At 41.5% G+C, this 17132-nt stretch overlaps 1 protein-coding gene across 1 annotated transcript in view; it reads right to left on the bottom strand.

Moving 5' to 3' along the window:
• LOC129406540 (leucine-rich repeat-containing protein 37A-like) overlaps positions 1-14406 on the bottom strand; it is a 52279-nt gene extending 37873 nt beyond the window's left edge. The window contains exons 1-7 of the mRNA XM_055144701.1: positions 14349-14406; positions 13363-13434; positions 10863-13155; positions 9101-9172; positions 6508-6579; positions 3032-3103; positions 239-319 (exon numbers count right to left, since the gene is read on the bottom strand). Of these exons, the coding sequence (XP_055000676.1) occupies positions 239-319; positions 3032-3103; positions 6508-6579; positions 9101-9172; positions 10863-13155; positions 13363-13434; positions 14349-14406 (2720 nt within the window). The remainder of the gene's footprint in view (positions 1-238; positions 320-3031; positions 3104-6507; positions 6580-9100; positions 9173-10862; positions 13156-13362; positions 13435-14348) is intronic.
• Positions 14407-17132: the final 2726 nt, after the last annotated feature.

Raw genomic sequence — 17132 nt, 5'->3', positions numbered from 1 at the left:
TGCTAATGGATACCTTTCTGTTAGTGCTCGAGCCAATAATCAATAATAGAGAAAGCAAAGCATGCCAGGCATCATGCAAATCTCTTGGCCTCTTTGTTCCTTAGTTTCTTCGTTTGAACAAAAAGAATTGGATCTCAAGACATAGAGTTCACACTGGCCTTGCACCAGTTAGTTAATAATAACTGTATGATGTTTTGATGCAGTGTTATTATGTATATTTATCTGCTTTTTTACTTACATCTTGTGTAAAAACTGCATTCCATGCCAGGACTGAAACGTTCCAAAGCTCAGTTCAGTGATTAAATTGCAACCAAGATTCCTACCAAAGAAAAAACACAGGAAAAAAAAGAAGACAAAAGCAGCAGCAGAAGAAGAAAGAAGAAGAAGGAAGAAGAAGAAGAAGGACGAAGAAGGAAGAAAGAAGAAAGAAGGAAGGTGAAAGAAGGAAGAAGATGAAGAAGGAAGAAGGAAGAGAAAGAGGAAGAAGAAGAAGAAATAAGGAAAAAGAAAGAGGAAGAGGAGGAGGAAGGGGAAGAGGAAATAAAGGAGGAGCCGGAGGAGGAGGAGGAAGAGGAGGAGGAGGAGGAGGAGGAGGAGGAGGAGGAGGAGGAGGAGATGCAGAAAGAGAAGGAGGAGGAGGAGAAGAGGGAGAAGGAGAAGAAGGAGGAGGAGGAACAAGAAGAAAGAAGTAAGAAGAAAGAGGAAGAGGAGGAGGAGGAAGAAGAGAAAGAGGAAAAAGGAGGAGGAGCAGAAGAAAAGGGAAGAGAAGGAGAAGAAGGAGATGCAGAAGGAGAAGGAGAAGATGCAAAAGGAGAAGGAGGAGGAAGACGAGGAGGAGAAGATGGAGAAGGAGGAGGAGAACAAGAGAAAGAAGGAAGAAGAAAGAGGAAGAGGAGGAGGAGGGAGAGATGGAGGAAAAAGGAGGAGGAGCAGAAGGAGGAGGAGAAAGAGAAGAAGGAGATGCAGAAGGAGAAGGAGGAGGAGGAGGAGATGGAGAAGGAGGAGAAGGAGAAGGAGAAGGAGAAGGAGAAGGAGAAGAAGGAGAAGGAGAAGGAGAAGGAGAAGGAGAAGAAGGAGAAGGAGAAGGAGAAGAAGGAGGCATTACTTCTAATTCACATAACCACATTTCATGCACTAAACATCACTGTGAAAGACCTTTAAGATTTATTCTTTGATGTTTATGACACAAAATAGCAAATGCTTAACAAATACTTCACTAATGAAGTTCTCTAGAACAGGGATTCATGACTTCAGCACTACTGCCACATGGGGACTGGATACTTATGGGGGGGCTGTCCAGTGCATTGTAGCTATTCAGCAGTGTATCTGGAGGTCTCTGCTCACTAGGCACCAACAGCATCATTATAGATCTGACAATTAAAACAATAAAAACTACCTCATGGCACTATCAAGGGTCATGTGGGCACAAAATCATCCAGGTTGAGGGCCATGGTTCTATTGTTCACATTGCTCTGACTAGTAATTCTCATACTAATACTTACTTACAGGCAAAAAAGGATTTGCTGTAGTTTTAGTAGCTGAAGCTACTAGGAGTAAGAAGGAAAAAAATCTTTCAAACTTAGTTAAGTGAAGATCTTTGCAGCTTTTAAAATTCGCTGTGTTGACAATGTTAGGGGAACTGTTTAGTAACTCAAACATAAGGTTTTATTTTGGATTTCATTGCACAACTGGCCTCTCTCTGGGCTAAAATGTGTCTCCCAAGCTAGAGTCTAGCATTGTGTGTGAAGTTGGGAGCAGGGAGGGATGCAATGAGGCCTGTGCAATGATGCTAATGAAACCCTTTCTGTATGTGATATTAAACAGTGTTTCTTAGCCTCGGAAAAGAGTAAAAAACGTTGTACAAGGGAATGGAATCATCTTTATGGTGCTTATAAAAAACATGTTATTTTTGGAAGTGGGACTCTATTGCTAATTGATTTCCTGACCCTGCTATTAACAGTTTTGTTAGAAATAATTATAAAAATATTTCCCCTAATAAAACAGATCTTAAGAAGTTGCTAGCAAACAAAGCGTTGCTTTCCTGTGCACACATATTAAAATAGATATTGTCCAATTTTCTTCAGTTCTGTCCCTGTTCATTCTTTCACTGTACGAGTGTAATCAAATGTGGTGACATTTGGGGGAGTGTATGTAAGCTTTAAAATGCTGTCTCAGTCATAATTACTGTGGTAGAAGGAGAGTGTGTCTTCTGAAAATAATAAAAAAGAAATTTGTATTACAATAGCATTGAATTTGAACCCAGAAATAAAGTAAATGTAAAAGAAATGTGCACTAGACTTGCTTAGCTGATTATTTTTCAAATACTTGTTTACAGTGATATTAAAGATTTGCATTGTTAGGCCTCATTCAAGGAACAGTAACTCAGTCTATATTAAATCTCTGTGCTCTTCTGTAGCTGATCCTGTCAAGTGACCTTTCAAAGCATCCCAAATAAGGATCGACTGAGGTCACCATAGGCTAATGAGTCTTCACCCAAGCTTCACTTAATTCTTTAAATAAAGTAATTAGGGAATGCTCTATAATATGAAGTCTTTAAACATACCTGGATATTCCTCTTTTCAGGAGAAATTGGGGATATTGCCTCATCCTACATTTGAGAATCTACAGAATAGAAGACTTTAGACATTTCCAGTACTTCCTGAAAACTAGTTTACTTTTCTAACTATTGTGTTGAGAACAAATTGCTGTAGTTTTCTCTTAGCTAGTTTATACATGGTTATCATAACTCACGTAACTTGGAGAACCTGGCAAGCTACTGAGAGTTTACTGCCCACATGGGGGGAGAGCCTGGCAAGCTCCCTGTGATGTATTCATATGCCAAATACAGTAATAATGATGGGTCTCAAACCCCTGATCCTGAAGAGCCTCTAATGCAATGCCACTAGGAAGGACAAGTAAAGAGAGGCTGCTAAAATCTCAGGGCTAGGATAATGGAGACGTTACTGGGCCTGCTGGAACAAATCAATGATGAACAGGATGACAGTGACAGTGACAGTGATTTTTAACTTACACATGCTGCAAAAATGGTAGTGCTTCAAATGTACACCTTTCAATGAACTGTATCTTATTGCAAGATAAATCTCTAGGAAAAGGAAGAGGAAAATATTGTTTCAATTAACTACCAAATATATAATATTAGAAATAACTAGTAGAAGTCAAAATAATATTGAATGAGTAGATTTGAATGTTCCAGAACCCCTAACCTTCTTTCATTTCTCTCAACCACAAATCTTCATGAATTAATTGTATGACTACTTGGTTCTAATATTGGAGTTAATCTTTTCTTGGAGCAGAGAATTGATTGGGTGATTTTTATGTTCTCAATTCTACTTGGAGTTCAATTTTTTTTACCTCCATGTGAAATTACTATATTTAATATAATCATTTCAAATATTCAAATGAACAGTCTCATGTTTATATACCTTCCTGTTTAGCTAGGCTAATAAAATGATCCTTTTTCATATAATGTGAAATGAAATTACTCCTTTCAGACAGAACTTTGAACTAATTTAGAATTAAACTTTTTTATCACAATAGAAAATCAATTTTTGGTTCTATATTTTCTGAATATTCCATTAATTCACTGCTTTCATTGTACAGGGGTGGAACAAACAAAATCCTCAGAGTGCTGAATTTTTTTTTGATTACAGTTGACTGTTTTATATCTATTAATTCTCCTTAAGTTCTTTCACATATGACCAAGATGGGTATAACTATCTCCTAGCTCATCCCTCTTCTTCTTGCCTCTGTTCTTTCTTTCGTTCCCTTCCTTGGCACTGCTCAGGGATCACTCCTGACTGCACACACATCACTCTGGGGGGCTCAGGGGACCCTGCATGGTGCTGGGGATCAAACCTGGGTCACCCATGTGCAGAAGCAAGCCCCTTACCCCTGTCCTATCATTCCAGTCCCAGGCTTTCCTTTTCTGACCCACAATGCACACCGTCATGTATTAACTTTCCAAATAGTTCTCAAACACCAGTCTCACTTGGGAGCTGATTGAAGATGCCTGTTCTCCAATCAACCTACTCCAAATCAGCTGGAGCAGGAACTGTGTTGGGGGGTTAACAGGCCCTCCAAGTGATCTACTGCAGGCCTGAGTGACCCAGCGCAGGTGGGCACGAGGGAGCTCTGCATGCTAGCCCTGGCTTACAACTCCTGGGTCTAGGTGTCTACTCTCTTTTTTGGTATTCTGAGAGCATTGAGGTGTTTTTCCTGTGTTCTACCTTTCTCCTACTCTCTTTTTACAAGATTCTGTCCAAGATGTCTGTGTGACAATAGCCCAACAATTCCTACAACAGAACTCTCCTCGTGATAATCTCACATGTTCTTAATAGTACTGCTATAGAATCACTCTGTTTTAGCCAAGTATTTCATATTTAAATTTTCATTTAAGTTATAGATAATTCAGAAATATGCTGACATAGGGTGTAAGAATGTATTGCAAATCACAATGATGAAACTACACATATTTTTTAAAATTCTGGGCTAATGGAATTCAAGTAAAGTTCTTTATTTTCTTGTTCTATAATTCAAGTTTATTTTTATTTTTAAAATAATTTTTATTAAGCCAACTTTTAAAAGTTTTCTATAAAGGCCAGAAATTTAAAAATAATAATATTCTAGATTTTGCAGAGCATATTTTTATAATATTTTTTCTTTTACAGAAAAACACAAACATCAACTTTATAAACACAAGCATAGTTTGAGCTTGCTCTTCAAGCTGTGCTCTCCCATGTGTCTCGCTTGCTAGGGTCTATGTTCCTTGGCTTATTCACTTGCACTCTGGAAAAGCCGGTGCTCTCTCTCCAACATAGCCCTCCTTTCTCTCCTCCCACATCTTCCTAAGCACGTTTCATTCAATCTGCTTCACTGTTGCACCTCTTGAAATTCTTTCCTGCAAGGGACAGGCGGTGGACCCAGGATGCCTGTGATGAGGTTGGGACTGCTTTCCCTTTCCTACTGGTGCAGGCTGGCAGATGTACTTTGGGGGAATACTAAAACTAAAGAAGACATTCCCTAGCCCCAAAGTAGCTCAAGAGCTTGAGTCACATCATTTGAAATGCAAATCCTGAGCTCTTGGAGGAGAAACTGAGGTACCACCAGGATGCAAAAATCCAAGGCCCCACCCAGAAAAGGCTGGTCCCCTCAGAAAAGAAATTACACAAGAATCCATGAGATTATAAAGAGAACATCAACAGTGCAAGACATTCCTGTGACAACACCCAGACTAATTTTTAGTATGCAAAACTCCAGGAAAGGACAACCTTTTTGGAAGGATTGAATAAAAACACCTTCTGAAAGTCCTCAGGGCTTGCTCTTCAGGGCCTGACTATCTCACTTGCTTCTTTCTGTTTCTTTGCTTGTTTATTTCCACTCTGTCTCACCTGTGTTCTCTCTTGGACACATACTTCTTACTTCCTCTCCCTCACAACTTTCTAAATAAGTTTTAATAAAATCTATCTTTCTTCATGCACAAAATTTTAATAAATAAATAAATAAATAAATAATGAAGCCAGAGTGATAGTACAGCGGGTGGGGTGTTTGCCTGGCATGCAGCTGACCCGGGTTTGATCCCCAGCATCTCATATGGTCCCCCCAGCACTGCCAGGAGTAATTCCTGAGTTTAGAGCCAGGAGTAACCCCTGGGCATCCCTGAGTGTGATCCAAAAGTAATACATACACACATACATACATACATGAAAATTTAAAAATAAAAAATAAAAACAGGAACATATTTGCATAGCTCTTTGTTTTTATTTAGTAGTGCTCAGAGGATGCTTCAGGAACATTACTGGGGGGTCAGGGAATGGGGAGCCCAGAACCTCGTTCTGCTGGGAAACCAACCTGGGCCTCCTGTTGCTAAGCATCACACTCAACATTTGTGCAATATCCCCAGCTGACAAAAACAATTCTTAAGTTAATGGGCTATGTAAAACTGGACCATGCATTGGTTTTGATCCATGGGGACATAAAGGAACTCTATGCGAACACAGAGGAGATGGTATATTAGCACTCTAAGTTAAGTTTACATGGGTGATGCAAATATAAGTACTTTTCATTTATTATTAAAGTTTAAAGAAAAACTTTTGTGAAGCAAGACAGTTTATATTGAATGAAACTTTCTTAGAAAGATGTGGGGGGGTTGCAAAGAGAAAGAATTTGTTCACAAGATAACCCGGGTTTCTCCAGACCAAAAAAAGCAAACAAAGAGACATGGGGACAAGTAAGCAAAGTACACGATCCAGGGAGAACATGGGCTTGAAGAGTAAGCCTAAAGTTTTTTTATATATGCACATGTAGATATTTATATACATAAATGCAAATATAATTTAGTGCCAGAAATAACATGAGAGGTTTTTAATGCTATAATCACAAAACTATAGAATTGTATTACTGGAAGAAATGATAAAGATTAACTTGCACACCCTTTGTTTTATAAACAACAGAGCTAAAATCTCATAAATGAATGATTAACTAACTTACAAGTACTTGAGGGATAGCAGGCCTTCAAATGAATCCTTATGTAATTCAGTCAAAGAATTGTCACTGAGGATTCTGAGAAATGGAAAAATTATTTCTGGACCAAAATGCAAAATAACTATGACTATTTACTACATAGGACTAATTCTTACACATAATCATGGTGCTTTCTAAAGACCCCAATTCTTATTTAACTTAGGGATAGTGATCTCTGTTTAAACTCTTTGTTTTGTCCTCACTTATATCCATCATATACTGATATCCATCACACAAGCACAGCTATTGACTCTTCACACCAAGTAACTTATTCAAAGCATATTCTCTAGGTCAGAAAATCTGTCAGATCCAAATTCTGGGTGACACCAGAACCTCAGGATTGCCACTCCCTCCTCTCTTCCAAACATTACTCTGGATACCCCATGAAGAATGAAATTAAATCTGTAAAGGAAGCCCTTTGAAACTTAACACCATTAACTTTTTTTGTTCTGGGAAATAAAACGTGCACAAAGTGCATATGACAAATACTCAAGAATGATTGAGGCCAGTGATCACGCTGGACAAGAATTGAGTGTTTAAGGTAGATAAGGGGATATTCCTGATAACCTTTCAGTATCAATATTGCAACCCCAATACCCAAAAGGAGAAAGACAGAGACAGAGACAGAGAGAAGAAGAGTGCCTGTCCAAAGCAGGCACGGTGTGGGGGGTGGGGGGTGATGGGAGGAACCTAGGGATACTGGTGCTGGGAAACGTACACTGGTGGAGGGATGGGTGTTGAAACAGTGTACGATTGAAACCTAACCATGAACAACCATGAAACACTACTATGGACAAATACTGTAAAACTGTAAATCAAAATAGCTAAAATAAAAAGATATTTTTAAAAATGAATTAATTATAGCCTTTTCCGATCTTGCCAGTAAGTATCAAATTCCTATGACTATCATGCTTTCATTAATTTAAACATCATTTATTACTCATATTCAAGTTTAATGACATACAAAACTCATAAAAGATTAGTCTACTACTTCGGATGTCAATATTTTTCTATACATCACTTGTGTCTCAATTGACACAATTAAAAAAGCAATAAACATCAGAAAAATGGGCAAAGGACCATCCATTCAAAAAATGCAAAGGTTCAGTGAACATGTAAAAGTATTTAAATTCAAAAATAACCAGAAAAATTAAAATACAGATGGGATCCCTTTTATTCATTCATCAGACCAGCCCCCGAATGAAGAATGCTCAGAGGTGGATGGGCATGGAGAATCAATGCTTTCATGAACTGTTAAATTAGCACAACTATTTTGAGGTCAATTAAATTTTTATAACTACATATCCTTCAGCCCAGCAAATCTATATCTATTTATCTATTTAACAGACCTATTTGCCCATATTCACAAGACCATGAGCTGCAGTAATTCATGTGAAAAAAAAAATCAAGGGGGCTGGAGCAATAGCACAGTGGGTAGGGCATTTGCCTTGCACGTGGCCGACCCAGGTTCAATTCCCAGCATCCCATATGGTCCTGAGCACCACCAGGAGTAATTCCTGTGTGTAGAGCCAGGAGTAACCCCTGCGCATTGCCGGGTGTGACCCAAAAAACAAAAACAAAAACAAATTTAAAAAAATCAAAACATCTTTCAATACAATTACTATTAAACAGGAGTTTAAATGGATGGGGTAAACCTTTATGTACCATAAAGGAAAGAAGTCTAAAGCAAAATAAAGTGAAAGTATCAAGTGGCAGATGTTATATTTACAGGGAAAAAAACAAATCAGAAGATTAAATTTTGCACTATGAATCATTTTTTAAATTTTAATTAAGAATGTAGTCATGGGGCTGGAGTGATAGAACAGCAGGTAGGGCGTTTGCCTTGCACGCAGCCAATCCAATTTCGAATCTTAGCATCCCATATGCTCCCCCGAGCACCCCCAAGGGTAATTCCTGAGTGCAGAGCCAGGACTAACCCCTGTGCATTGCCAAGTGTGACCCAAGAAGCAAAAAATAAAAAAGAATGTGAACACATATCATGTTTGTTCATCTGTGTGGGCTGTCTCTAAAACATGTACTTCTCTTTTTCTCCTCTCACATCTTTCTAAAGTAAGTTTCAATAAAAACCAGCTGCATCACCAAAATATATACATATATGTATACGTGTGTATAAAATTAACTCTATTAGTTATAGAATGGAAAACAAAGAGACATTTTAAATAAGAGCTTGGTAAACTAAAAATTTTTATTTATTCATTTATTTTTGCTTTTTGGGTCACACCCGGCAATGCACAGGGGTTACTCCTGGATCTGCAATCAAGAATTACCCTTGGCAGTGCTCAGGGGACCATATGGGATGCTGAGATTCAAACCCGGGTTGGTCGCATACAAGGCAAACGCCCTACCCGCTGTGCTATCGCTCCAGCCCAGTAAACAAAAAATTTTTAAAGAAGTAAACTATTATAACTAATGGAGGTTGTTATGGGATGTGAGGGGGAAATTCCTTTTATCAGAGGTATTGATCTTAAAATTGTATACTAAGGAGGATTTTATGGTGCAATTACTTTTTAATATTCATATTTGGAGAGAATATACTCACAGTTTCTCAACCCAAGGGTATGCCTTCCATGTATTTCCATCAATGGAAGAAATAGAGTTTCCTTGGAAATTTCTATGAAGAAACACAGTTCAGAGACTTGAATAGGTAGGAAAAGAATGAACAGAATAAGTAAAAGAGGAGCTGAAGCGAGAGCACAGCAGAGAGGGCGTTTGCCTTGCACACAGCTGATCCGGGTTCGATTTCCAGCTTCACATATGGTCCTCCGAGCACTGCCAGGAGTAATTCCTGAGGGCAAAGCCAGGAATAACCCCTGAGCATTGCAGGGTGTGACCCAAAAAGCAAAACAAAACAAAACAGAATAAGTAAAAGAATAAAGAAAACACAGAAGACACCAGCTTATTTCCACAGCTATCAGATTCCCATTTTGCCCCACTAGAGACATAATGTGGGGTGACTAGTCAAACAATGAAATATCTGACAACCTAAACTTCCTAATTCCTTGAGTAGCTAAAATAATGCCAATTAATTAGCATGTAAGTCATTTTTCCAAACTCACACCTATTGTAACTCCTACTGCAAATCAATGGAGAAACTTTTAATTTCAAAAGTATAATATACAGGGAAATGAACAAAATTATCAGCAAATAAATATTTAAAAAACATTGCCAGAGAACACCAAAGTTTTAGATCTATACTCTCTATTCGAAGTTCGAGATAGTAGAAATTTCTAGACAGACTAGGGAAATTAGAAAATGAATGGGACTAGTGAGGAGAGATATATTCAATGTACTTCACCAGGAAAAGAACAAATCACAAAGAATTATCTTTAGTGGGGGAAAAAATACACAGGAAAGAAAGTAGAAGAAAACCCAAGATGGTAACAGGAGTTACTGTGCGGTAGTCATACAGCTGGGAGAGTGGGAAAGTGGGATTTTCACACATTATCCTGTTTACTTTACTGACCTATTGTACCAAAGTTTATGAACTTACACATGTATAGATGCATGAAATTGGTAGGGGTGCGGGGGGATGGTGCTGAGGACTTACCCCTGGTACTTAACTTCATAAGTATCAAAATGAACAAGTATCACAGCAATACTAGGAAGTGATAATTTACCATACTCCCCACCTAAAGAAAAGGGAACTGAGTCACAGAGCTAAATGACTTGTCCAAGGTAACAAAGCTAACAAATGACAAACTCAGGCAGTCTGGCTCCAGAAATCATGTCCATAAGCACAAGGTGTGGCACTAGCAAAAAAAGATAAGGAAGACATACTATTGTCTAAAAAAAAAAAAAGCTAGGGCAAAAAAGAAAACAAAGGTTAGGGAATTAAATGAAGGAATGAGGGGATGAAGGATAGGTTGAGGGTGAGACAAAAATAGGGAAGGAAAGAGAGTATGGACAATTATAAGAAAAAGACTGGGGAAGAAGAAACAACATTTAAAGAAAAATGAGGATATCTTTTTTTTTTTTTTTTGCTTTTTGGGTCACACCCAGTGATGCTCAGGGGTTACTCCTGGCTTTGCACTCAGGAATTGCTCCTGGCAGTGCTTGGGGGACCATATGGGATGCCGGGGATCAAACCCAGGTCGGCCGAGTGCAAGGCAAATGCCCTACCCGCTGTGCTATCGCTCCAGCCCCAAAGAATGAGGATATCTTTTGACCAACAAAATATGAAAAAAGAGAGAGAATCATTTAACGTGGACATGGGGGATGAGGCAGATACAGGAAGACATTGAAGCAAAGGCTTGCTACGTCAATAGGCAGAATGCAGAGATGAGAGGAAAGGTGATTCTTACAGTATAGTGAAGGTCCTGTTGATGTTGGGCCCTGGCACAGGCACTCTACGGAGCCTCTTCTCTGGACTGAGACCGGTGCAGGAGAGGGTATCCTCTGTGCAGGTACAGAGCTCACATATGTTGAAGGTCATGTGTTCATTCTGTTGCAGTTGCTCAGGGAAATCTACATGTGCCTTTTCAGAAGTAGATCGTCCAGAAGATAGGGCTGAAGAGTGAGTCAGGGAAGCTGTCCTTGATGTTTCTGGTTGTGGCGTTTCGTCCAAAGTTACAGATGTCTGTTCACTCAGATCTGTGTGTTGATGCTGACGCTGTTCTGACAGCAATCCCTCTGTGGGGGTTGTCAGAGTGGTACTTGTTGAAACTGTTACCTCAGCTTTCTTTGGGGCCTTTGAAAACGGAACTCCAGTCTCTTGCATGGTTGGAGCTGTAACTGAACTGCCTTCAGTGACAGGAACGTCCTTGTTTATAGGTGGATATGTGACTTCACTCAAGTTTGAATGAGGACTCAGAGATGGTGTAATAGGTGTCACATCTGAGTGCTCTGTAGCACTGGTACTTGTCAGGGTTGTCGAGGGTTTAGTCTTCACAGTGCGTTCCGGAGTTACAGTTATATATTGGTGTGTAGAAGGTTGATTTTGATGAGAAGTCTGACCTGTGGTCTTTTGTGTGGTTGGAGAAGGTACTGTCTTCAAAACCCCCAGACTGGGTAGAGCTGAAATCTTAGTGGCGATTGAATGAGTCCGCACATTCCCTGTTGGTTTTGTCACAGTGTGCTCTGTGGGAGCGCTAGTCTTCTTCAGGGTCGTAGAAGCTTTGCTCTCCCTACTTGGTTCTGCCGTGAGAGTCGTGACCCGGACTGATGATGGATGCTGAGTTGATGCTGAAAGTGGTCCTTCCAAATGCTCTGAAGCCTGAGCCAAAACGATATCTGTTGGTAACTCTGAAAGCTGAGTGAGGGTCTCCTGCACAGGTGAAGAAATTTCCATTTTCTCAGCAGATTCCTTGTCTGGCGAAAGCTGAGTTAGAGTCTGACCCAAATGTAGAGCTACCATCTCACTCTGGAACATCTGTGTTTCAGAAATGGTTGATGATACAATCTGCCAGCCAGATAATTCCATGTTCTCAGAGAGGCCTGGAAATGAAGCCTGGACCTCCTGGGATGGAGGTTGAGCCTGGGCCTCCTGCTGAACTGAAGGTTTGACCTCATTTATGACCTCTGTAGTTTCAGAAATAGTCACACCCTTAGGATTAGAAGTGACACTGGGCAAGTTGATGTGTGGAGCTTTACTGTGACTTGGAGATGGAATATTTTCTTCAGAATGCGGGAAAGGGTGAGTGACGGATTCCTCAGATGGCTCAGGAGATTGAGCCTGCATCTCCTGCTGGACTGAAGGTTCATCCTCATTACTGATCTCTGTAGATATGGAAAATGTCACACCAATAGGTTTAGCACTGACATATGTCAAATTTAAGCTTGGGGATTCATTGTGACGTGGAGATGTAATAAACTCTTCGGGATGCAGAGGTGGATTAGTGACAGATTCCTCAGATGGCTCAGACGGTTGATCCAGGGCCTCCTGTGGCACTGGAGAAGATTCAACCTCATCACCAACCTCTGAAAAAATGGAAAATGTCACACTCAAAGGCTGAGCAGTGACATGGGGCAAGTTTAAGTGTGAAGTTCCATTCTGACTTGGAGTTGGAAGATTTTCTGCAGGATGAAGAAATGGTTGAGCTTCCAACTCCATAGAAGATTCAGGAGGCTGAGCTAGGGATTCCTGCTGGATAGAAGATTCAGTCACCTCAAGGATCTCTGGAGCTTGAGCCACTGCCTCCTGCTGTATGGCAGAGTCACCCTCAGGGCTCTCTAGAGGCTGAGACTGGGCCACCTCTTGAGCTAGAGAGTGTTCATTCTCTTCACGGTTCTCTCCTGTGTGACTTAGACTTAGGGTTTCTGGCTGGGTTGAAATTTCATCCTTCTTGTTGACTCTTGGAGTTCCAGTAATCTGCAGATAGGCAGGTTTGATGATGACAGTAGAAATATTTGAAAGATGGGCTTCTTTCTGGACTGGAGACAGTTCATTTGGCTGATGATGAAGTAAAGACTGCACTTTCAGACCTGACTCTGAAGACTGAGCTTCCATCTCCTGAGGTACTGAAGACCCCCTTTCTTCAGGAGCCAATGTAGGCTGAACTAGGATTTCTGGCTGGACCGAAGCAGTATCACCCTCTTCAGGGGTACTGGACAGCAAATCTGAGTCTGGAACTAAAGGTTTCGATTCCTCGGGAAATCCTGGAAGTGCAGCTGGGGTCTGTTGTGTGCTTGCTGAAACTTCAGCTTCCAGGGCCTTAAAGGGAAGCTGTTCTAGCTCTTCAGAGGGTTCTGGATGCTGGGACTGGGGTGAAAAGGATTCAGTCTTGTGAGGGATCTGTGGATGTGGCTCTGAATCTCCCAGTACATCCAAGGGTTCATTCCCCTCAGGATAAAAGATATCCATACTGGAATCTAAGTCCTCATCCTGCATCTGTTGTGGTCGATGATGAGGTTTCTTAGATTTTCTGGGAGTTCCAACTGTTAAGTTAAAAGAAATTATATTGTGTTAAAGCCCACTCTTGACCTTTGTAACCTCGCTTTGTTCTGCTTCTGTAACCATGCTTATGACCCTGAACTGTATATAATAATGTACTATGCCTGGGTCCTGTCACATACATCCTGACATCTGACTGTCGGTTGGGCTGGAATTCACGTATGTGCCTAAAAGATAGGGACCCGCTCACAGAAGGAGTTGCTGAGAACAAGGAGCCCAGATAGTGACTCCGGTCCCACGGCCCAGCAGATAGTGAATCCGGCCCAGTAGATAGTGACTCCGGCCCCTGACACATAGCCCAGATAGTGACTCCGGTCCCAGGGTTCTACAGATAGTAACTCCTGACGAAGGCCAAGAAGAATGAAAGAATGTCTCCAGACACACGAATTCCGAGATAGTGGTTCCGGACGAGGCTACGTGACTAACGTGACTGGCCCAGAGGACTTGAGCCCTATAAAAAGACTACCCTAACTAGCACAAACTGCTGCATCCACTTGAGGTGCAGCCCCAGCATGTTGGTTTGAATAAACTTTTTCCTTGCAAGTCTGGCCCGTCTCTGCTTCTTGCGGCTCTGGACCCAACACAACAATTTCAGCAGCATGGTGATGGCCAACTAGACCCTCCCTCCTGTTTTCAGGAGAAATAATGAAGTTTAGTAGTTTTGGAACCTGTCCACCTAGAGGTGGAGCAGGCATTTCAGATGTGTGATCTTCAGGTTGACCTAGAACTATAGTTGGACTTGTACTTGCCCCTCTAAGAGACAAAGCTAGAAGTGGACTCTGATCCTGAGTCCATCATATTATTGGATCAACTGGGAGCCTCTGATGTGTTGCTGGCTTGTCATTCAAACCCTGGTGTGGAAGGGCAAATCGATGGGATGCAGAGGGCAACCCTTTACCTGAGTATTCATGCAGAATGGGGATGAAACCTTTAAACTTCTGCGGCGGTAACAACATCCGGCCAACAGTCGGGGTGAAACGTTGAAAAAACCCGGACTTGACCCGTGGTTGAAGGGCATGAAGCGATTCAGGTGCAGAGCACGGGAAGGTGAAATCCAGGGCTTGGGGGTGGAGGGGTCGGGGATCAGCGGGACTGGGTGCAGGACCTGCTTCATGATCGGAGCTCCCTGCACAAGCAGCCACATTGGTGGCCACAAGAGTAGACACAGGACATATCGCTGTTGCCAGGACATGACACTCGGATTAACTCGAGAGCCATGGTCCAAGCCACTAGGGCGCGGGCGTCCGGACCCGAGGCCAGCCATTGTGGCAGCCAGGAGATCCGTGGCACCCTTAGGCACTGAGGACCTTAGCAACGGCACACCTTTAGCAACCCCGCGCCCCTCCCCCACAGCCCCTTTATGCTGCCTTTATTGGGGAACCAGCAGGACCCAGAAAGGCACTTGAAAGGCACCAAAGACGTCCAATCAGGTCCTCTTCCCACCTTCTCCGCCCACCCCCAGCCTCCCCTGCCAGCCAAACAGGACTGGGACTGCCAACGACTCTGGGCCTAGCCCTGTGGTGGGGGTGGGGAGGGGAAGGAACAGTGTGTCCCCCATTGGGCACACTGGCGAATTCAACAGTACTAGTCCAGTTGTGGTGGTCTTGGTGTGTCCTCCTCACTACTGAAATCCGAGACACATTCTTCCTCCCCTGGCCCATCCTGCTTCCAAGAAAGCTAGCTGACCTGCAAAAGGAGCACTACTTAGGATGGATGGGGGTTCCCAAATGTTCTCATTTCCTTTAAACTCTCAGTATCTCTGATTAATACTCTCCTAGAGAGGGGATAGCATGGAACCACTGACCCAAAATTTTCTGAAGGAGGGCTCTGGGGCCATAAACAGTTTATTCTGGGAGACTGACCATAAACGAATGAACACTCATATACACTCCTTTACACTGGCCTGGGGCAAAACCCCCTTTCTTGCATGGAGCTCAACATTAATTCATAGAGAAAAAGTAGCAAGCCCCTTTCTAGAGGGCTGCCTGCCTTTCTAGCACTCCTGGAGAGACCACTGAAGAGCTTAATGTCAGAATGTAACAGGGCTCTCTTGCAATACTGTGACTAGCACCCATTTAACTTTCTTCACAGTCCTTCTCATGGATTTCAGTTTTCATTATCTCACACTTCTAGAATATACATTCCATGTGAAGGGGCTTCCTCCCAGTGTCTAGTTGAGTAGAGAGCTTTGAATGGAGTTGGTTCCAAGAGAGTCCTCATTTAGGGATGGGTGTTAGTTTTCTGAATTCTTTGGCATTAGTACTAAATGTCTTCTCACATTTCATAATAAGGTGGACGTTTTTGTTTGTTTGGGGGCCACACCTGGAGCTGTTTGAGGTTGCTCCTGGCAGTGCTCCGGAGGCCATGCAGTGGCAGGTATCAAACCCAGGTCTCCCTCGCGCACAGTCCATGCTCCAGCCTGAATAACTATGTCTCAGGCTCCTGAGCTAGTCTTGTTAAGATCCAAGTATAGGTGTTTGAAGTTTTCTTGATGTGTTTGTTTTAAACTATTTGAAAAATTATTTTGCATAACTAGATCAAGAGTTCAAAAGACTGAGCACATGCTTTGCAGGAGAAAGGTTTGGATTTGCTTCCTACCATCACCTGGTCCTCTGAGCACTTTGACAAGTGATTATAAGGAAGAGAGAGGCCAGGTAATTTCTGATCAGTGCCAAGTGTGAGCCACGCTACCTACTCCACAAATAAAAATTATTTTACAAACAAAATAATATTTTTAAAAAGAGGAACACAACACCTTTTCTCTCCCTTTCTTTTCCTAACTTTGAAAATACATTGTCTGATTTTGAGCCACATTAATTACATATGTCCAACTCCAAATTTAATCCCAATGGTATGAAACACATTTTCCCGCCTACTCCCACCCCTCTGCACCCAGCCCCTCCTTCCGCCATCACTAGAACACACACAGTTAAATAGTGCATTTATATTTTCTCCTGGAAATTAGCAAATTAATTCCTAATTTGGAATACGGTGCACTTGTTTAAGAGAAATGTTCTTTCATAAAATGTTTCATACAAGATATATATGAGATAATGAGCTCTAGGTATTGTATCTTACTTGAAAAAAATGTAACTTTTCAAATGCTGCAACATAATCACAATTAAGGCCAAAATCCCTAGATCCTGTTTAAGGGGATTTCAAAAAGGTATTTCTCTGACAGAACTCAGAGGGCACTTAAAACTCTCCAAATTTCTTTTATTTTTAAATGTAGGCTAATTTATTTTCTTCTTCTTTTTTTAAATTTTATTTTATTGAATCACCATGTGGAAAATTACAATGCTTTCAGGCTTAAGTCTTAGTCATAAAATGCTGAAACAGCCATCCCTTCACCAGTGCCCATATCCCACCACCAAAGAAAAAAAAAAAACACAGTACACCTCCCATCCCACCTACCCCCGCACCCCACCCCGCCTTGTAACTGATAAATTTCACTTAACTTTCTATTTACTTTGGTTACATTCAATATTTCAACACAAACCTCACCATTATTATTAGGAGCACCCCACTAGAGTCAGACCTGTTGTGAAGAGAGATGAGGTCGCGCGGCCGCTACTGCGGTTTTGTATTTCTGTACTTTAACAACTAAGTCCAGGAAGATTTCTTCCGGATATTGAATCATTGCAAGCTTGTAAACCCCATCAGTGGTCGTCATAATATGGCG

The sequence above is a fragment of the Sorex araneus genome, chromosome 7 (genome assembly GCF_027595985.1).
Source record: "Sorex araneus isolate mSorAra2 chromosome 7, mSorAra2.pri, whole genome shotgun sequence".
Taxonomy (NCBI): Eukaryota; Metazoa; Chordata; class Mammalia; order Eulipotyphla; family Soricidae; genus Sorex; species Sorex araneus.
The sequence above is the reverse complement of the archived record's forward strand: the minus strand, read 5'-3'. Positions and strand labels throughout refer to the sequence as shown.